We start from the raw sequence: 23,535 nt of genomic DNA on the forward strand, positions 1-23,535 counted from the left end.
CATCTAACACTTCTCGTAGAACTTCATCTCCCCAAGCACAACAAAATTGCACTATGTGTTTTTGCTAAGTTTTCATCCTTCTCGTCCTCGGTCAGACTCTCTAGTAACTTGTTTCTACCTTCCAAGGCTTTGCCCAAGCCTTGATGAACTAGTAGAGCGTTCATCTTCAATCGCCAGAGGTTGAAATCATTTTCTCCATTAAATTTCTCCAAATCAAATTTAGCACTCGCCATGATAACCGTATACCATAACAATATTGTAGTCCGTGAACATACACCAGGAAAGTTCCCAGGAAAGAGAGGTGGGTCTTAACAGACAGCTTAAATACCAGGTCTTTCCTAAGACACAACTTTCCTAGACATGCACTTTCACACTATTATACATTTCCAGTAACAAGAACAATTCTTTTCTGGTGTGTAAGATCAGACAATGTTGCAAACACAGAGCATACTAAGAATTTTCTTTTAGATCATACGGCTTAGCATGCAAGAGCTCTACGAGCTCTGACACTAGTTTGTTGGAGCGGAAGACCCATGGAGAAAATATAATAGAGAAAATGACACCGAGAATTTAATGTGGTTCGACAATTTGCCTACGTCCACAACTGAAGAGCAATAAGGATTATTACACTATGATAAAAGAGAACTACAAGTGTTTCACTCACTTCCCAAAACTCAAGTACGCCCAATTTCACTCGCATTCAAGTATTTCTCACACAATTAGAACAAGAGAACAAGAAGAGAGAATATGCAGTAAGCTAAGTATTTGGTGTGTCTTACAATGGCATGAAAATACTCCTATTTATAGCCAAAGCTCTTGAAGATTATGTGGCCAAAGGGAAAAGAACATTAATGTTATATGCAGTAAGCTAAGTATTTGGTGTGTCTTACAATGGCATGAAAATACTCCTATTTATAGCCAAAGCTCTTGAAGATTATGTGGCCAAAGGGAAAAGAGCATTAATGTTGGTTTCACCGTAGCCACTTCTTTTTACTTGGCTAGAAATTCTCCCTTTCTTCAAAATGATCTTTAGCCACTTCTTTTTGCTTGCATATTGGCTAAAGAGTTTAGGAAAAAGATGATGAAAAGACTTTTCCTTCACTGCAAAAGACACATCATCAACTAAAATACAAAAGAAGAAACTTCTATTAAAACATTCATGGATTTAATAATAATTATTCACGTGATTAATTACATTAACAAGTGATTGACCCATTAACACTATTAGATATCATTAACTAATTTATTAGTTAAATGGTACCTACCTTCAATGAAGCATGTAATTGAATATGATTAATAGTGTCAATAATAGCTTTGTCATTATAGATTACATCAATATGTCTTCATGATTCGTGTTGGATTTTGGGCTCTCTTTCTAGAGAAAGACACATTTGTTTAAAGCTCATTTATATTACTTAACCTAATGAAATAGAATCAGATTAGACACAGTGTGGATTCAATTTAGGCAAGAGACACAATAGAAAAGTGAGAGAGAAATCAATTTTGCTAGAACTCATATCAACAGTGTTAGATTTGTCATTGTGTTTTCGTTCATTGTTGGATGAGAGAAATTTGGACAGCAGATTCAGAGCTTCTAATACTTCATTCTAAATAGTTAGATGAGAAATTGAGCAATTAAAGTTAGGAGTGAGCATAGGTCGAGTAAGAATTGCTCCTTATAACCCTAAATGTTGATCGAATCTTTTTTTAGTTCGAACTCGATCCTAGATCCGAAGTTAACCTGACCCTAACACCGATCAGGTCTGCCTTTGAACCCAAACCTGATCCTAGACCTGATAAAATATAATGCATATTCTTTTAGATAAAATCTTCTCAATATTATTTATTATTAATTTGACATATGAAATGATATATATATATATTTTTTTGTTAATGATTATTTATATTGAAAAATTAGAGAGGTGATGATATTTTCGATCAATGAAATATTATTACTATGTACATAATTGAATAGAGACATATACAAACATGATGAGTAAGTAACCATGGGGGTTCGGGTCGAGTCATGTATGTCCCCTATCCGGTCCTAAATATTGATCGATCTAAATTTTAAACCAGAATCCAGTCCTAGTTCCAATAAGACCCGACCCTATTTTGGCCTCATCATGATCGGGTCAAGTTGAGTGAATTGGTAAGACGAATCCTGCTCACCCCTAATTACGGTAGTTGATTTTCTGGTTTTTTTATTACGCTTTGTTCTCATTTTCAAACTTATTACCTTCTTGTTTGCCCTATTGATAAGCATAATTTGTATTTTATTTTGAGACACACTTGTTCTCCTATTTTGATCATAGTGAAACATCATTGACTAACCATAAACTATAAAAAGAAAAACATAAGAATTACAAAATGTGGCAGGAGTCTGAACCTTAAGGTTGATATTCAATAGTATTTACTACTTACCTGCAGCGGAAACACATATGGTAGAGTACCAGTATTGTCTACAAGTTACAGCTTAACTACTCTAGCTTTGCTTGTTACTAAGCCATGGACTCCGTAGTACCGTGAAAAGGAGGTAAAGAATCCGTGGAAAATAATTCAAGTATATGTAATGAATAGTAATCTCCAAGAGAATATATATTTGAGGAGCATTGACAAATAATTGAAGCAATTAAAGATTATGTAAGGGACACTAAAATTTTAACTTAGAAAACTTTCTTTCTCAAAGTAAAAACTAAACCCAAATCCTAAGTTGTTCTGAAATAAGCTACATATAAAAATACAAGTCAAATAGTCTGGCAACTTATCTTCAAGGAACAATTTGGCCCTTTAAATAAAAGAAATTATCTCATAGTCTATAAAAATATATATAATTTGGTTAATTTGATCCTAAAATTTCGTTTATTTGGTTCATAGATGAAGTTGAAATTAGAAGGAAAAAAAAGCTAGGGACAATTTGGTGACTTTTATTTACAAGAATCATATTATCCCACGCAGTGGAACTACCTATTTTTTCTCATTTTTAACTATTTCAATAAATATTTTAAAACATCAATACTGCTTAACTTATAATAAAATTTTAGCACAATAGCAACACACCAACAAAAAGATGGTCTAGTAGTTAAAGATCCACTACAAATCTTAAAATAAATTAATTTCTCACTTAAAAAAAAAAAGAAGAAAAAAAATGAGAGGATAGTATTCATATTACAGAATGATTAGCATAGCATGACAGGTAAAGTGAGTCAGTGAGTAACACCAGAATCCAAACCGAGTCAACTCAGAATCCCAACATCCAAATAGCTTCATCCCCAACCACAAAACCCAAAATTTCAGAATTCTGATAATACCCAAATGGAATCAGAAAACCAAAAACTCCTCCAATCCTACCCATACTTCTGGGGCTATACCCCAGAACAAGACTATTACACCCAACAAGGTATCATTTCCTCTAAATCACACTTCACCACACCCAGAGGCTTAACCCTCTTCACCAGATCATGGCTTCCCCAAACAACACCGCCACGTGGCATCATCTTCATGGTCCACGGTTACGGCAACGACATCTCTTGGACATTCCAATCAACCTCAATCTTCTTTGCTCAAATGGGTTTTGCCTGTTTTGCCCTTGATCTTCAAGGACATGGTCATTCACAAGGGCTTAAAGCTTTTGTTCCTAATGTGGACCTTGTTGTACATGATTGCCTCTCCTTTTTCACACACATAAAACAAAGCAACACCACTTTCATGGGTTTGCCTTGTTTTCTATATGGTGAGTCAATGGGTGCTGCTATTTCACTTTTGATCCATTTTGCTGAACCTCAAGGGTTTAAAGGTGCGATCTTGGTTGCACCCATGTGCAAAATTTCTGATAAGGTCAGACCCAGATGGCCAATTCCTCAAATTCTGACTTTTCTTGCGAAGTTTTTCCCTACTTGGGCTATTGTTCCTACCCCAGATCTTATGTATAAGTCTGTGAAGGTTGATCACAAGAAGGTTATTGCTGACATGAACCCAATGAGGTATAGAGGGAAACCAAGGTTAGGGACTGTGGTAGAGCTTCTTAGGGTCACTGATTTATTGAACAAAAAACTGTGTGATGTGAGTGTTCCTTTCATTGTGTTGCATGGAAGTGCTGATGTTGTTACTGACCCTGAAGTGAGTGTGGAGTTGTATGAGAAAGCAAGGAGTGAAGACAAGACAATAAAGGTGTATGATGGGATGATGCACTCTTTGCTTTTTGGGGAAACTGATGAAAATGTTCAAATTGTTAGGAATGATATTTTGTCATGGTTGAATGATAGATGCAATGGAAGAACAGTAGAGTGAAGTTGGAGGATGACTACAAATGATATTGTTGATTCATAATTGTGTGGTAATGTTCATTTTGATTAAATTACTGAATAAAGAATGATTTGTACATTGTTTTTCTTTATCAAAAATTCGATCCTTGAAAAGATGTGTGGGTTTTTTTTTGTATCAAATTCGTGCGCATATGTTTCATGGTCTGGGAATTGGAACAAAACAGGGGAATGTTCTGTATTTTGGGTGGTGGATCAAGGTTTGGTAAATCAATTGTGTTATTTTTGCAATTATCCGAAATTTTAGTTCCTTTTGTTTTCTTTTCAGATGAGTGTTTTGAGATGCATGAAGATAAAAATGAAAAGTAGATAGATAGAAATACATTAATTTGTTCTATGATAATTTATCTAATTTTAGTTTGTATTGAAGATTTAGTGTGTCTTTCTTTATGTGGAAAAGTCCTACTTGAAATCAATGATATAAACCTAGAACTTTAAACCGGAAGATGTCACCTATTAGGTTTAACTGGTTAAATCATTCGGTCTAACTCGATAATTCCATTACTATACTTAATTAATAATTTTATCTGTAATTATATTGAAGTAATATATCTTCATCTTTTTTTTTGGACCGTGATAATACAAAATACTATAACAGGGTTCTATTTTTTTTAAGTGAACCGTGCGGTTTACTTCCCAGGTTAATCTGGTTTAATCGGGTTTTACACGGTCGAACCAAAATATCCCCAGTTAAAGCGATCTAACTCTCATTCGGTTAAAACTGCAAACAAGAACCGTTTTCAAGTCCGATCAGTGGTTAGACCGGTTAGATCGTCGAGTTCTGTTCTCACACTATTAACTCAATGTTATTTCTGATATTCTATAACACATGTTTAGTTACTTTTATTTTGTATAACTTGGTTTAGTTGTGTTAGATCCCCCTCTCCCTGGCGCATATAGAGTTAGGTTAACTTTTAATATTCCTTGAAATATTTTTTTAAAAGTTTGTTGTAAAAAATGTCAAATGATGATGGGAGAAAAAAGTATGAATGAAAGTTAATGGTTGGGTTACAAATAGAGGTGGTAAAACGGGCAATTTGATTATTTGAGTTATTTATACTAAAAAAACAGACATGTTACACTAAAAAAAGGTCATATTGCTAATTGAACTAAATAAACAGAACTGTTAAGCTGTTACATTTTGTTTCTCTTCACACTAAAAAATAGATTTGGAAAAATTATATTTGAACACACCAAGTGAATGCAACATAATTCACAAATTATAAAGCAATTTGGAAAACTATATATAAATGGTGGATGAACAATCCATCATCACAGTGTATAGCCATTTGGATGAAAATTCTAGCATGAGACAAAGTATCTCATGACACTATATATATTCAATTCTTTTGCCTTGGATGAAGTTTGAAGAGGGAGAAAGAATAATATTTCAATTGTTAAAAATATAAGAAAATAAGATATTATTGTTAAAGGCAAATAGTATAGATTATATAATTTTCTCCATGGCATTTTATGCCCACCATTTAGCCCGCATGGAATGCCCCAAATGTAACAAACTAGTGGGTCGGGTGACATAGACTAACAGCTAAAAGTTTAAGACATTGCCCACATTTTTTTGCAGACAATAGGAGCAGGCGAAAGTAACGACCCTTCCTATTATAGCACATATCCAACCTTCATCATTGAAATAACAAAACAAATGGAGAAGTCATGGGGATCCAATAATACTGCTCCCTTTCTCATGAATATAAACCGTAGAAAGAAACGAACGAAACAACATAAACAATTTGTTGCAGCTCTTTGCGAAAGGACCAAATATATTTCACAGTTCAAAAATTAAAACCAAAAGGAGATTTCCCATAGATTTGGTGCCTTAAGAGACAATATTATAATTTTATGCAGGGATTAAACTTATCTAGAACTCCTGTAACCAGTGATTATAACCAATCGACAACAATACTCTACAAAATGCAGCTGTACAACAACATTTACAATCTGAGTGCAATAGGCTTCCAAATCTACATAGTTATAATACGAACTCAAGTTTAAAATCCCTTCAAATCAACTTTAACATTAGAGCAACATGGTTGTTTTCAAGGTGAAAAGGAGTTAATTTGATACACATTCATTCTAACACCTAAAGAAAATGAGATGTATACATTAACAGTTTAAAAGTTCTTCACACTATCTTAGCATCATCCACTATTCATTTTCAAATATTATTGACTTTTAAATAAAAGTAAAGTAATACAAATGAATGGTAGATGATTTACTAACTATGTATAAAATATTTATAATGTCAATGTATACATTTACACTCTTATAAGTAATAATTCAATAAATTTTACTTCAAAATCACTATGTAAATAGTCCCAAGCATTTAATGACGCGACCACACATCATTAGACGATGACATAGTTGCTGATGTGCACATGAATCAAGCTTGGAGGGGCAACATGCACAACATCAATAATGACATTGTCTAAAAACCTTCAAGTTTGCATACAAATATTGAAATAGAAATGAAAGAGCAACACAGAAAAAATTGAAAGGCAAAGCCTCGATATTTATTTACAAAGAGAAGAACAATCAACAGAATCTATGCTGTGCAATCTATGCTACTGCTCTCTACATCCTATACAAATGTGAGAGATTAAACCAAAACTTTCAGGTTAAAGAATGAATCTTTCTAACTATAAGGACAATTCACATAAATCTTCATGTCAAACGTCAATTAAGGTCTTGTATGTTGTAACTACTTTCAAACCTATAATATGTCTTCTCGGCTGCAACCAGAAAGAAACCTTGGATGAAATCAACCTCCAGGGAAAAAGCCACCAATTGAAAAAAATTTAATTGTATCTGTAAGTATGTCTAATCACATCATGAATAAGTATTTCAAATCATCCACCGTAAGGCGACTTTGAGTACCACCAGTTCCGTCTTCCCCAAATGCAGATGCAACCATCTTTCGCTTTTTTTGCTGCAAAAGTATATAACAAATTATTTTGCATGATCAATCGCTACGCATTTTTTATACCACTAATTCTAATTTTCGTGCAATAAGCTTTAGTAGAAATACTGAGGAGTGAACACTTTTTAAGTCTCTGATAGATATATGACACTTCCAAAACAGCCATCAGATATGTAAGGGCAACTCTATGGTACACGGGCCGAAGCAGTATAGTGACATTTGTTTTTTTACCTAAGTTTTAAGCCTTTTTTTAAGAAATTTGACAAACAACACCAATACCATACCCATCAGGGTTCCATGCAATTTCCCATGTCACATAACTGAAAGATGTACACAAAGAGTTGCCCAATAGTTATGCATAAAATAACAAAGATTATTCAGCTCAAATTAAGTGAAGGGGCCTGAAAAGGCTGAACGGGGAATATATTTAGACAAATTTAATCCAAAAGTCATTATGAATGAACTGATTGGAGTCTGAACATTTTAATGCAGATAATGGACTGTTCTGACATGTTCTAATCTCCTTCCATTAAAAACAATTTGAGTCAATAAATTATAGAAACATTTTCAAATATCGGATACCATAACTTAAGTTCAGACAGCATTATGCCAATAACTTTTACAATACAAATCACATCTCCATGACAAAATAAAAAGTAACTTTATCTGGAACAGAAATTATACCTGTAGAGCTAAAATACGATCTTCAACCGTATCTCTCACAGTTAACCGCAAAACAGTCACAGGACGAGTCTGCCCAATGCGATGTGCTCTATCTATTGCTTGATCTTCAGTTGTAGGATTCCACCACAAATCTAGCATAAGAACATGGCAGGCTGCCACCATGTTTAGACCAAGACTGGCAGCCTTCAAAGACATAATCATAACTGATACCTGCAAGACATGTCAAACATAGTGGTTATCATTCAATGTACCACCAAATATGATGATTGCATGGGAGATTTATACATTCATTCACGATGTCAAGGGATCTACAACTTTACAAACCTCAGGGAGAGTGTTAAAATCTTTAACAGCCTTATCTCTGGCAACAACGGACATTGTTCCATCAAGCCTTCTATACTGAATTGAAAATTTCTTAAGACACTCTTCAAGCAAATCTAGCATCCTAGTCCACTGAGAAAACACTATTGCTTTCTCCCCTAGAACAGTGGTTGATTCCTTAGAGCTTCTATCCAAAGACAAATTATGATTCTCAGGAAAGTTCTTGAAGGATCTCCCTATGTTAGAATCACAAGAGTTCACAGAGCAGTCAATATTTTCCCCAGTAGTGCTATGTGCGGAAATACTTTTTGGTGTGTAGCGTTGTGCCTTACACAATGACTGCAACACCTCAAGTGCAGCCTTAATTTTCGAAGAATCATATGGCTGACTCTGAAACCATGGCTCAGATTCCTCTACTTTGGAACCGGAGCAACCAGGCAAATTATCACAACCCTTCTCAGAAAGACAACTTTTCAATGTATCTTTTGAAAACACCTTAGACGTGCTTAGTCCAGTTCTGCAATTTGTAGCAGGACACTGATTGTCATCACCAGTAAGATGTTCAGAAATGCACTGGTTGCAGAAAACGTGGCCACAGACAGAAACAACAGCATCTTCAGGAGGATCCTGTCCACAAACCAAATGTAGGAAAGGTAGAGAGGAGAAGTCAGAGAAGAAAAATATACTAGATGACAAAATATGTTCAATGATGGTGATATGGAAATTATAAAAATATAAGTTCATTACTCCCAAATCCCAACGAAGCAGGAAGGATAAAAATAATTCTCAATCTCCTTTTGTTCATAATAAACTATCTCAATCATCCCGTCCACCTTTCACGACAAGGAACAACAAGCCAATGAAAACCTCTCCATCTCCCTCCATTTTTACTCCACTACCAAGTTTACTTTTTCAACTACTATAACCCTCTACCCCTCCTCCAAGCACACCCTTAGAACAAAGATGTAATTAGAAAGAACCAATTATGCACAAACAATCCAACCACCGATTATGCACAAGCAAACAAATAATCATGCACACACATGCAGTCACATTTACAAATACTAAAGGATGGTCAATACATACATTACAGATGCCACAGAGGGCCAATGAAGCCTCTAAACAATTCAGAAGTGATATTTGTTTTTCCTGAGGAATCTTCTTTGCCATCTCAACCGAAGATCTCCATAGAGGGTCAGAATTGTAATGATTGACAAGCAGAGGGTGATCACAAGCTTGTCTAAGGCGCAGAAGCATAAGCAAAATATTGACATAGTTTTGCTTGACAGTTCCAGCATTAGCATATTCCTAACACAACATCAAATCACGTGCTTGTCAGCAGTGGATTTGAACATGGCTTACCATTAAAATTAAAATTAAAATACAAGTATACAACCATTACAATATTACTATCAAAGGCTTCCACTTATTTTTTTATGAAATAAAGATAACAATCATGTAAAAAAAACATAACAAATTATCCAAGTCACAAGAGATTACTTTCTGTAGACAGCCTATACCTGAAACTGTGCACGTGAATCAGCCTCTAGTCTGGAATAGAAATCGCGTTCCTCCCGTGAAAAATCAACCTTTTTCAGCTCTACAGATTTAGGAGGCAATGAAATAATAGGTTCCCCATCAAGAAGTGTGCCTACAGAAAATGATATGTCAGATGGTTACAGGAAAATTAAAACTAACACAACAAATAATTGCTGGGTGAATGAGCTCTCACATAATGCACTCACTAAGGATTAAAGAAAATAAACTTTAAAAAAATCAATGATTCAAACCTATGCCTAAATTCTATGTAATGGAGAACATAAAATTGAATCGAAGTCATAAACACTAGGTAGTTAATTGTGGATAGCGGAACATAGCGGTCAACCCCAAAACATTATAGTGGGTAGCAAGATGACCACTACAACTAAGGGAAAAAATAAAAGTAATTTATATCCTAAACATATAAATACACAAAAAATACTTAAAAGACACCAAATTATATGTTATACCCTACACATATAAACATACAAATACACTAAAATACATTACAATATAAGTAATTCATACTCTTTAAGTTTTGACAACAAATAGAATTTCACAAAAGGAAGGGAAGAGGAAAACAAAAGAAAAGGAAGGGGAAACAAAAGAAATATATGTAATACATTAAAATTGGTAAGTGTTGAACATGTAAAGAGGGAAAACAAAAAGAAATTCACAAAGGGAAGGGAAGGAGCTGGGGCTGAAAGTCATGTGTTCTCGGTGTTTTTTAAAAGGTAAAGAAGTGTGTTTTTACATGCCTTTATGATTAAGGGCAAAAGGGACATTTTCCATTAAATTTAGGGTGCTTCACGCTGGAGTGGGTTTTGAAGCACGATTCTGCTGCTAATCATCCCGCGATGGGCACAACGGCCAACAGCGCCGCTATATGCCATTTTGTCGCGGGGAAGGCTGACAACGTCCGCGACCACCGCTATCGCGTGCAACCGACTACCTAGGATGAACATAATGGAAATCTAGAGGGATTATACTCAGAGGACAAAGGTTATAACTAATAAATAGAGCTTACTAATTTGATGAGGTGAAATTCAATCATACAATTCTAACCTTTGGTCCGACGTAACATTATTGTCTTCAATACAGCTTGTAGCTTTCTATACCCTTTTGTTGGATTCCTGTTAATTGGGTTCTTAATCATAAAGCAGAATGATGAATGGACTGCATAAGGGTCATATCTCAGAAATCTAAAATAACTGTATAGATCATCAATTGAATTCTGGATGGGAGTCCCTGACAAGCACCATCTACGCTTAGCACGAAGACCCCAGCAGGCCCTTGCAACTTGAGTTTTGTAATTCTTTATACTCTGTGCCTCATCCAGGACAACCCTAAACCATGCCACCTTTGCAAGAGGGCGTGCCACAGCCTCGAGCACTGTGTTGCTCATTCCCTTCTTGCCATTTCTATTAGAATTAGAAGGCTCCTTCCGTTTCCTACTCGGTACAGCAAGATCTTCAAAACCACCCTTTTCTTCATCTTTGTCAACTAGAGGCTGCTTTGGGACCTCCATGCCGACAATGGAGTAAGTTGTCACAACAACATCATACTTGGCCACCTCATAAGGATCTTTTGTTCGATTGCTTCCATGGAACACAAGCACGGAGAGATTTGCTTGGCTGGTTACCTTATTACGCAACTCCTCAGCCCATTGGCGTAGGACGCTGGTGGGACAAACAACAAGGGTTCCACCAGATGGTCTTCCTTTTGCTTGCATCAACAAATCCGTACTCTTGACTGGATATCTACATTCTTTCATCACTCCATCATTAAGAGAAAGCATGTCATCATCCACATCCAGATTCAAAGTTTCTAATTCACCTTTTGGGGCATTGGTGCACACACTATGTGTTGGTGGTTTTTCCGTTAATATTAAGGAAATAGTGGACACAGTTTTTCCAAGTCCCTGCAGGAGAAATTTTTAACACCTAAGACATTAAGAAATCAAATGCTTCCCAATCAGTTATCATTCCATACTAAAACTGCAGGGAACTAACCTGATCATCTGCAAGAATTCCTCCTGAGCAATATAAGCTTGATGTTTCCTTCTTAATCATCCATGATAAAGCAATTCTCTGACCAAAACAATTACAATTAATTGAAATGCTAGATGACCCAAATATACAGAGTAAGCAAGTTAACAGCACATCTCAGGAAAAACAAGGTTGAATTTATAAAAGACCAGGTCAAGAGAGAATTAGATAAATCAAACCAGTAAATTGGAGTTTTGTCTAATCATTCAACGAAGTATAATTTTATAACAAAGCATTTATTTGATGATTTGCTTTCCTCAGCAACTATGTTTCACCCACGAGGCAAAAAACCATTAAATTTCTGAAATGTGGAAATAGCATTCCTAAAGAAACTAAAAGAATTACCGATAGAAATTATAAAGGAATTGAGTCAAGAAAACATGCCAATGCACGTTAGGTTAATGGCACCTTTGAAATTCTGCATCTTATAAAACAAGGGTGTGCTCAAGCTTACGGAAGTCAAAACCATCAAGTACAAAACACCCTTGTGTAGCATAATTATTGATATGATTCATTCATTTATTAGACAGGTCATAAAAGTTTGATTTTTTTTATTTTTCCGTAGTTGAGTGTCAAACTCTAGATCTAGATGTAAAGACACTGATCCAGCTTTGTTTTAGTCAGAAAGGTGCAGTACAACTGTACAAGTGACCTAAATACAGATGATATTTTTAAAGGTGGTAGCCTAAAAACATTGGATGTGAAAAGTAACCTGATGTCTTAAAAGAGGAACTGCCAACAATCCATCTGGTGGGCTAACTTCAGACTTTGGCTGAGATAGATCCTACAATGAATCACAGAAGAGTTATGTGCAATGGAGAAGAATATTCCTGCAACTGCCAAGAACCACCAATCATAAAAACCACAAAATAAAAGTGCCAACCTGCAGTGCAACTCGTAATATATTTCGCTCATCACATGCCTTCACTCTTGTGCTTCCAGCCATGGAAGGTCGGGAATCAACATAACTAGAAGAATGGGATATACCAAGGGAATTCCCAATGTCTGCATATTGCCTAGTAGGCACAGGGTGACTGATGTCTTCAATAATGCAAACATCAGAGTCATCCTCAACACGGATAATTTCAGCACTACCTTTTGAAAGATGAGAACTGATATGTTTAAGTTGAATCGTTCTGCCTCCTCCTTCTCTCTTAACACAACCAAACTGCTTCTCACTGACAATTGATGCTTGGGCATAGGGCAAAGGTTTGTCCACAGCTTTTAAATTCATATCGCCCATATTTCCTTGAAATTTACGAACAGTACCATTAAACACATCTTGCTTATGATTGGCTAGAGAAGATGTGACTGTATGATTATCCTCAGGCTTAAATTCATAACGCTGATACTCCATAGAAGGAAAAGCACCACATAACTGTTTCATGTCTTGACCTACATTGAACTTGGCATCACCATTTTGCAAACTATTTTGGTAAAGTGTACTCAGTTCATTTCTTTCATCTTTTAAACAAAGTGATTGGTCTCCATATGACATGTATGAAGCACAAGCTGAAAGTGGCACAGATGCCTTGTCTTCAAAGATAACATTATCAGAAAAAAATGATGGAAACCCACTATCTGTTAACATTAATTGACTATCTTGAAAAGATGCCCCCTCAGTACTGCTCGAGTACATGCCACTACTCACGTGTGACATATCACCATAGAACTCCACATTTTCCGCCTTCGTGTTACTCATGGTTCCATCATTTGTCCATAGCTGAGAAGAAATACCACCAGGCAAAAAAGCAAGAGATGAGTCAGCAACAAAAGGACTACCACCTGTTCCCTGGTAGCATTTAGAAGATAGATAGTAGTCACTAGCATCACTTGGAACATGGGAGCCTTGACAAAAAGCAGAATCGGTAGAAGTTGCAACATGCAAAGGTGTATTAGCATCCATGACTGATATTTCAAAAGATGTACACGATTCATTTTCCTGATGCCCAGAAACTCCTCCAATTGTGTCTTTGACAAAGTCTTCAAAATTTACATCACCGTTGTCAATGATAGAACTGTGTGAAGCATCTGCAAGTACAAAATAGAATACGATTGTTGCAGATTTATAATGATCTAACATAACTTTTAGTACGAGTGTACAACAAAAGTGTCAAGTATGTAGTCAACTCAGACCTCAGAGCATTCAAGATTTCCAACCAACCCCAAAAACGGGACAGTGGGATGGACAGGATAGGGATGTTTCAGCAAGCAAAAAGAAGCAAATTATACTATGCACATATAAATGCTAAAAGTAGAAAAGGGGTTTGCTAACATGAGTCCACCCCATTCTATGAAGAAACTTGTTAGCACACTGTACCAAAAAACTGGTGAAATGCTTAATTCAACTTAAGATTTCTGTCAAGGTTATTTTAGTGAATAAATTAAAAATTCTTTATCCCCTGACCCAAACCCTCCAAAACTAACTCATTCACCAATTTCTCTCCATAAGTCAAACCTTGAAGTCTTCCACGGGGTCGTCGAAGAACGACATGGCGTCAATAAATCTGTCACTGTCGCAACATCCTTCGTCGTCACACCAATAGGATCGGCGCATCAACAGTGTCATTGCATCAACAGCACAATCACACCAACAGAGTGGGGGAGGGGACCTCCCCCGGCTTTTCACTGGACATCATTGGGAAAACAACATGTGCTACTTTTGTAGTGATAATTGTAATGTCTATTTTATTTGTTTGTTAGATTTATACATGGTAGCAACATCGCTTTTTCTTTTGTGTATATGACCATGGTAGTAATGTGACGAACATTGTTATGGCAGTCAATTGCTATAAATCTCTAATACTTTCCCATTCCACTTCTGTACTTTATTTTGGTTTTTATGAGTGATGAATGTCTAAATCAATTTCTAGAACACTCCTGACAAATACTATTTGGAAGTTGAAATTTTGTATTTTAATTCTATACAAGGTTTCTCATTATATCAATCCCCACTTCAATACTATGTCAATAGTTTGTAGTGCTTCTATTTTTCTGGTTGAATAAATGAGATTTTTGTCACCCTGTCCACTTCTCTTATTTTATTAATCAAGAACAAGGATTTTGTATGTATTATTTAAATAATTACAGTAGTTATCTCTGAGGGCTTGTTAATCTTTTTGGTCAATCTTCTACTGTTTCCATTAATTTAATAAATATGACAAGGAGACCTGTATACTTTTAGTGATGTGGTTAACTAGACAGTATCTCTGTTATATAGTTGGTTTATGCAGACAATAATCTGTTTGTATCATGCAGGTTATTGTGCCTTTGTTGATACTGAGCACACACTTGATATGGCACTTGCAGAGTCTATTGGAGTAAATAATGAAAATTTATTACACTCACTTACACTATAGTTCTACTTTGGCATGTCATTGAACATGAGAAAAGCTTACTGTGCTTTTACACATATCAAGTAAAATTCCACGTTGGCTTCTTCTGAATAGATAGAAGCTAAGTATAGTTCCAAGCACACTTGCTCACTATCTAACAAGTAAAATATCAACTAAAGTATCAGTGAGCAAAAGAAGCTTCTTTTCCTATGGAAGAAAATATCAGTCACTTGGAAAAATTAAGAAACACTGTGAGACTAACTCCGATCAATGAAGTAACAAATAGAAAAAAGGAGATAGTATATTACAGAGAGGGAGTAGTACTAACAGAGTTCCAAAGTGGTTGGTTTGTGATGCAACGCCAGTAAATGAGTTATAAAATGACAAACAAACAGAGAAACCCAAACAGAGAAAAATCAAATAAGTTTAAGGAATTAAGCCCCTATCTAAGGCTTTAAGTACTAAGTAATAGGTGCTAGACTTGGACTACTAGTCAATTCTATGCATTCAAAATAATATTGTAAATAAGGTTGATGGCTCAAATGGTGATGGTTGGGATGATACCATAGCTGATGACTCACAAGGTTGCAAGGGTTGAAACAGAGGAACAAAAGGTTGCAGGGTTGAACCGTTGAAGAAGAAGAAAAAGAAGAAGAAGAAGAAGAAGAAGAAGAAGAAAAAGTTGTTGCAGAATTGAAGAGGAAGAAGTTGTAGAACCAGCAAAAAAGAAGAGGAAGACAAGCAAGTAGCTGGAGGGAAAAGGTTTGGGGGTTGAGCTGCTCACCCAAGGTCCAGTTGTTCAAATGGGTTACGAGCTACTCATCAATGTCCTCTTGTTCGAATTAGGTGTAGAGATTTGTTGAAATGACCAAAAGGTCCCAAAAGGGGACATACCATTTTAGAAATGAGGGCAAATCCCATCTCAGCGATGTGCAAAACTAGGATGGATTGCAGGGTGTCCTACTATTATCAACTACTGACAACTGTGAACGTCTTAATCTAATGATAACAGAGTGAAAATTTCACATACTTTCAGATGGAGCATCCTCTCCCATGTGAATAAATTGGCTCTTGTTTTCACCCTTCCATGTACTCTGATGCAAATCATCTCCATGAACTGATATATTGTTTGAATAAGCCTCAGGGAAACTTGTTTCAACACTGTAGGCAGGTATCTCACTTTTAGAACCTCCCATCCTTCCAGTGTAGGAAATATCATCGCTTCCACCCAGAGATAATGAGTCCCTGTAACTACCAGAGAAAGCACTTGGGGAAGAGGAATCCTGAGATGGAGGTTCCTGGTTTTCATGTTTATGGTAAACCACAGAATTTGCTGCAGAAACAGATAAGCCAACTGAAACTCTGGCCCCAGAATCAGACACAACTGAGAAGACTGGAGAATTGCCCATGTCTGAATCCACAAAATCAAACCCAGAAAATATTGGTTCTTCTAACACTTGAGGCCCTGATGAATAGACGTAAGAACTGATCAATGTAAGATATTAGTAATTACACATTACACTCATGATGCAGAATTAACTCAAGAAGGTCGATATTTCTTACTGGTGACAGACCAATTCAACCAAAACAAGAAGCAAATATAGGGAAAACGCAAAAGTTAACTTACCATTTTGAAGCTGAAAAGCACTATTGGTGCCAGATTCACCAGGTGAAACATTTTTTAATGAAGAATCCACAGGACTACACTGTTACGATGTTCAGGAAGTTAGTATAAACGTAATATCAAGCATATAGTAAAGAAGAAAAAACAGTGGATGCAAAAGAACTAAAAAAGGATTGGGTCTATTCTGTTACATAAAAATATTTATAAAAAGAGAGAAAGCCAAATCATATTTTGTATTAATAACATAAAGGGAAGAAGTCATGACTTCCCAAACTACAAGCAAAAAGAAAAGCTGGTTTCTGCATTAGAATTAAACGTGGGAACCAAATAAAGTTATCAGTTATATAAGCAGATATACTTCAATTTTGTAATAAGCAATTTAGAAATTGAAATGTGCAGAAAAACCACAATTGTTCTTAATTAAGCAGATATACTTCAATTTTGTAATAAGCCATTTAGAAATTGAAATGTGCAGAAAAACCACAATTGTTCTTAACCTAACAGTACAAAAATGAACAGATGCAAACTGACGTGAGGCTCCTCTAAAGTGCAACTTCAGATGATAAAGTGTATTATTATACTAGACTAAACTCTGATGTAGATACATTAACTGAGATGTGATGATCAAAACCGTTCATCATATTTAATCCAGATTGGTGCACTTTAATCTCTAAAATACAAGTTGCACTTTAGAGGAGCGACACCGCACACAGTAACTCATACATGCCCCGGAAGACTAAGATATTTATGACTCAGTGTCACCTGCAACGGTGAATACATGGATATTTTTTCATATGGTTTTTTTCTCTCTTAAGCATCAGAGATGGTGTTAGGGGTGGGGGAACTAAACTTGGGACTTTCGTACTTAAATGGGACTGGATAACACTAGACTGACACGTCACTGCTATTTCCCTGTTTCAGTGAGTATAACTCAAGAAAATAAAACAACTAAACTAAAGATTCTAATGTTATGCACATGTACTCCTTGGCATGAATCAACATCACTGATTTTTTTTTTGTAACAAAATTTTAAGGGAAAGTTTTACTGCATGCCTATAAGACATGCAATGTTATATGAGACCAAACATTGGGCAATAAAATATCAACAAGTGAATAGACTCCATGTAGTAGAGATGAGAATGTTGTGTTGGATAAGTGGATACACTAGACAATATATGATAAGAATGAATGCATTAGGGAGAAAGTTGGAGTAGCTCCCATTATAGAAAAGATGCTAGAATCGCGCCTTATGTGGTGTGCACATCAAAAGAGAGTACCTCAAATATAGGCTAGTCTAATTCCTATAGGAAAAGAGACCAAGAAAAATAATGTTTTGTTAATAAACATTATTTATGATAGAGCATTATCGCTTTGCTCGATCCATGTAGCCGATCACACTTAGTGGGATAAAGGCTAGGTTGTTGTCGTAAAATTTTATGGGTGAAAGGAGATTCTTTCATTCAAGGCCAAGCATCTCAGCAGACTTCATGAGCAGCATATGACCCACCAGTGAGAGTCGAACTCAAGACCCCTTGGGTCACTTCACGAGTTCGATTAATCCTGCAACGCACTCAATCCCACCGATTGAGTCAATATTGGTAATGTCATTAAACTTGTAGTGAGTTACTTACTTGGAACAAACTGACCAACTTTTTCTCAGCTATGTCGTCTAATTTATCCAAGGAAAATCATTTCCTAATAAAAATAATAATTACATCAATTGACTTTCAGTTTGTGTGGAGATTACAGCTTTAACTCGGACAGAATTTCAATATGTCAAAGGCAAAAGAAGAAAAAATCCTTTATGGGAATTAGGTATAAATCAATCTAATGATCATTTGTCATTGAAGTAACATTTAAAGCAACAAAAAAGCACTTACTAAAATTATCTTAAGATTCTAATTAATATTATAACATCCACATTCAAGTATCAACCAATTAACATATTCGGAGATGAACATTCAATTTTCCTATCACGTAAAGCATTCAACTAAAGATAAATTTTAAAAATTGCCAAGATTTTCACTTCGAAAAGCGTGATTCCACTACCATGACAGAGCAACACGATCCAATTTCACATTGACACCATCCGAAATTCTTAGAAAACCCTACCTCTTCAACAGAGCCAGGATCCTCATCAAGGATCTTCATAATCATCTGAAGATCAATACACGTTTTATCATCATCGTCATCGACATCAACAACAGGAAACAGTTCCGGAAAATCAAAATTCTCACCCTCCGCCATCCTCAGAATCCAAAAGCAAATCCAAGAAATCGAGACGCGTAAACAATAGAGAGTGTGAGAAGAATTGAAGTTAAAGAATCATCGAGTGTTCATAAGATTCGAATTTTCGTCCCCAATTAAGGGTACGAAGGAAAAGATAGAGAAGGTGCGATGGATCGAGAAGAATGAAAAAGTGGGGTGCGTTTGTTTAAATAGGGTTTGGGTTATTGTAAGAGTGGGGTGCGCAGGTTAAGAGGGTGGTGCAATATAGTACAGCCCATGGTTGGGGATGTTTTTTAGCAGTGCTAGTTAACTATTGTTGACCAAACACAAATAGGACCCACTTCTCATGGCTCACGCAACTCGTACCCAGTGTTTCTCTGATTTAAAATTAAAACGTTTTTTTAACGCATGTTCTCTATCACATTATTTTATATACGTCATCATTATATTTTAATTAACCGTTGGATTAAAGAATATGAGAAGAGTTAGAAGATTAATGGAAGAAAAATGATATATATACTAACAGAAATATTTATATTATCGTTGTATTATTATTTATATTTTATCATCATTAATTATTAAGTAAAGTAAATACAAATGGAATAATAGATAATATGTATATAAATATTCATATTGCATAGATATTATACTATTAAAAGATTTGGTGATTGTTTATGAGAGCAAATGGTATAGGGAGATGAGAGAAAATGAGAAATATTCCAGATATGTATGAGTTGGGTTAGTATGGCTTAGTTGCGGAAGGTATTCATTAAAAAAATTAGAGTAAATCTTACATCTTAAGAGTTTTAGTGAAATTATACAAATTATCTATTACTTTTTTACACTTACACAAACTCTTAATCTGCATGAAAAATAAGTGTAATATTTTAAACAAATAATGTGATAAATGCAATTAAGTTAACCAAAACATGATATATTGTGGAGAGAAGTCCAAATAATATATTAGTCAATACTTCTTTGTTATTTTTGGTTTGTTACAATAAAGTTTAAGAGCGATTTAAACAATATATCTTTAGAATTGTTGATGCATTTCGTAACAACAAATAATGAAATATATTAATTTTTATATTATTTGGACTTGTCTCAACAATATACTATGTTTTATTTAACTTAAATGCATTTATCATATTTTTTGTTTAAAAGATTATACTTATGTATCATGTAGGTGGTCAATGTAATGAAAGTATAAAAACTAAGAGGAGTTGTGTAGAACTAGAAAAGTGAAGAATGATTTGTATAATTTCACTAAAACTCACGGAGTATCAATGTAATTTGCTCCAAAAATTATAATAGAATCGAATAAAATAGGAGAAAAATATGTTTATATTGATAGTATAAGAGTTTTTATATTGTTATTGTATTATTTATCATTTATTTTTAAGCATTATTCACTTTTAAATAAAAGTAATATAAATAAATAGTAAATCATGTATACATATTTCACTCATAAAATATAAATTGAGTTCAATAAATGTCATTTTGATTTTAAAAATCAATCTGCTCTCATTGGTTTGTTTTGATATTTCTAATTTACTATTGATTTTAACGTGTAAAAATATACACAAAAAATGGAGAATTGGTCTAAAAAGGAAATGTTGTTCTTTCAAAATTAAAACCACGTGTTTTAATCATTCTAGCATTACCAAGAGAATAACATATTGTTTTGATTTTGGAGTATGGATTCATTCCATTAATGGGAAGTAAGTCCTTGAAAAACCAAAGAAAATTTAACATGTAATAATATATCTATGCTTTTAAGTATAATAGAATAATATTTTTGTCATTCAAAACATAAGTAAATTGAAATACTTAACTTTTCATTAATAAAAAGTATATCTATTCTGATTTTGAGTGACATATAATAATAATATTTAAAATATTATAATATTGTTTTTTTGCTTTTATAAGTGAAACACATACCAACTTGGTATTAATAAAACAAATCATATGGTTTGTGTTATTTGGATGGTTCCTTTGGTTGAGAACCGAAGTGTCTTTGATTCCTAAAAAACAATACCTACAAGTATATATTTTTGAGTGTTTGGTTTTTCTTGATTTTTCCCATGACCAAATACAACCCTACACAAACATGTCCCTTTATTATTTTACAAGGTAAAAATTAAATAAAAAACAATTTTTATTATAGTGATGGTATCATCTATTTTTCATCTTTTCTTCTTCATATTCTCTTCACAATTTTGGAATGGGTCCCACTTTTGATCACTTTATTCATTTTCTTCATTAACCAAAAAAGGAAGGTTTCCTTACTTATTATGCTAGCGTCCAAATCCTACAGTATCTTTTTTATTCTTAAATATATGTTTTACTGATTATTTTATATTTATTTACAATTTCTAACAACTTAAATAACTCAACTCATGTAACTTTATTTCCATTTTTAAATGGACTTAACAAACTTACCTCACATTTATATTTTTTTCTTATAAAAAAAATTCATATTTTAATGTACTCACAACTTTAAGAACAATACTTATTTAACTTACCGTTGACAAATAAGAGTAAGAATAATTCCTCTCCAATGATGAACTTAGACGAAAATGTGTTTATTTTGTTACAAACAAATTTTTTTGTTACCATTATTGTCGTTCTAATACTCTGTTTCCGAGATAACATATTCTAAACATATGGTAAGTGAACAGCATCCTTCCATATAAGTTTAAGAAAATAACACCTTTTTTTCATTATTAACTGAAATGCAAAATATGTTGCGAAGTACTGCTCATTTTTGTAAATCTACTATCTATATATAAATTGTTTGAGCTAGTCACATAATGAAAAATAGACCAGATGTGTTATTTATAGAGAACTTTTGATAAATTTTATAGTGGATATTAATTTTTTTTTAATTTCCAAATATATAATCTTCCTTATTTTTAATGTTGATATTAATTTGATATATTATTTTTTCCTTGAATGACATACTCAAACATCTTTAACATTCTTATAGATAAGATTTTTCTAATATTTTTAATCTCTTCTATCACTCATTTTATTATCTGTCACAGGTTAACATTTAGGCTACATTCCTCATAATTTATTCATATTTAATTTTTCACGGATAAATTATTCACAAATTAAAGAAGTCACGAAAAATAAATGTATTCAAATAGTCTAAAATGATCATTTTTTCAAAAGATAGTATATTGTTATAAATACATTTGGTACAAAACCCAATTTAGACAAGCCATATCATTCAAATTCCATACACTTTATTTTTTTCAGTATAATAACTATTCATTAATACCTTGGACATGTGTATTTGTTCAACTCAATAAGTGTTACATATAGAAATCGAACTTTTGACATTTTGATATACTATGATACAGTGAAATATTACATCAATCGACCAACACATTGTTGTTATAAATATAATTGCATATACTTGATTTTTTTGGTTTCCCACAGGTATCCTCGTACTAGAGGCAATTCTGTCCAAGTCAACAACATCCACAAATATGTGGGGCTAACTCTCCAAGCGGGTATTTTTTCCACCCACAAGACTTGAACCTGATACATTGCTTAAGGAGAATCAAACATGTACCACTTGAACCAATACACGTTGATGTTTGATGGATATTGACATATTTGAGTGGGCTTTTTTTATGAAGTTTCAAAGAATATTCAAATTTAGTATAAGTAACTATATGATCTTTGGAAAGGCTAGATTCCTAAATTCTCTATGCAAATTTCAAGTTGACATAATGGAAGTTACATTTTTCTAATATATCTATCAAACCTCCCTCTTTAAAAGAATAATAGACTATTTTGCTTTTAACATTCCTCGTTATATCTATATTTTTATACTACTTATAAAAAGAAAAACTCAAAATAATCACTCATCATTGTATAATTTGTGGGTCTCCCTATTTTACCCTCACTATTTTTTAATTTTTACCAAAAAAACTATATATAACTTAATATTCCTCTCCACCCAAAGTATGTTCCATATTAATTGATTAATTAATTATTCTTTCTTACATTATAACTATCAATTTTTTAATGTAGAATATGAATGTTAAAAAATTGAGCATTACACCTATCGAATAAATTCAACTATAAATTATAAATATTTAACACAAAATATTATATTTGTCATTTATGATATACAAACTACACATTATAAATAATGTAAAAACGAGTTCACATACATAACAATACCTATTAACACGTTAATTTAGATAATTTGAAAACTATTTATCTCCAAAAATAACTTCACAATTTTTTTTATAGTTCAAATAAATATCAACACTAAAGTGTGTACAAATTACAACTAAAACTAAAGTTAAAAGAAATCATGAAATACAATGCAATATAAATATAGCAAAGATGAAAAGAAAAACGTAATAAAAAGCAAAGTTTAGAACAAAAAAATGTTATCTGGTATGGGAGTCGAAAGGGTAGATAGTGCCCAACACAATAATACACACTAAGCCCTAAATATCATGCAGCGAATAAA

General features: G+C 33.9%; 2 protein-coding genes across 4 annotated transcripts; one reads left to right on the forward strand and one right to left on the reverse strand.

Annotated features, from left to right (window-relative positions):
• On the forward strand, positions 3,206 to 4,585 carry LOC109332162 (caffeoylshikimate esterase). The gene has a single exon (XM_019567022.1). It carries the CDS (start codon positions 3,316 to 3,318, stop codon positions 4,288 to 4,290), a length of 975 nt encoding a protein of 324 aa, XP_019422567.1. The 5' UTR covers positions 3,206 to 3,315; the 3' UTR covers positions 4,291 to 4,585.
• Positions 6,829 to 19,297, reverse strand: LOC109332935 (helicase-like transcription factor CHR28). Of its 3 annotated transcripts, none has more exons than XM_019568105.1 (12): positions 18,921 to 19,297; positions 16,812 to 16,885; positions 16,215 to 16,649; positions 12,733 to 13,880; positions 12,562 to 12,633; positions 11,814 to 11,891; positions 10,867 to 11,722; positions 9,783 to 9,913; positions 9,349 to 9,570; positions 8,266 to 8,889; positions 7,942 to 8,151; positions 6,829 to 7,266 (listed from the first exon to the last, which is right to left on the reverse strand). In XM_019568105.1, the coding sequence occupies exons 1-12, from the start codon at positions 18,944 to 18,946 to the stop codon at positions 7,162 to 7,164; spliced, it is 3,981 nt and encodes a 1,326-aa protein (XP_019423650.1). In that variant the 5' UTR covers positions 18,947 to 19,297; the 3' UTR covers positions 6,829 to 7,161. The 3 variants fall into 3 exon arrangements, with proteins under 3 accessions (XP_019423650.1, XP_019423649.1, XP_019423648.1); XM_019568104.1 differs by having other exon boundaries at positions 16,812 to 16,890; XM_019568103.1 differs by having other exon boundaries at positions 16,812 to 16,893.

This window comes from Lupinus angustifolius, chromosome LG18 (genome assembly GCF_001865875.1).
Source record: "Lupinus angustifolius cultivar Tanjil chromosome LG18, LupAngTanjil_v1.0, whole genome shotgun sequence".
Lineage (NCBI taxonomy): Eukaryota > Viridiplantae > Streptophyta > Magnoliopsida > Fabales > Fabaceae > Lupinus > Lupinus angustifolius.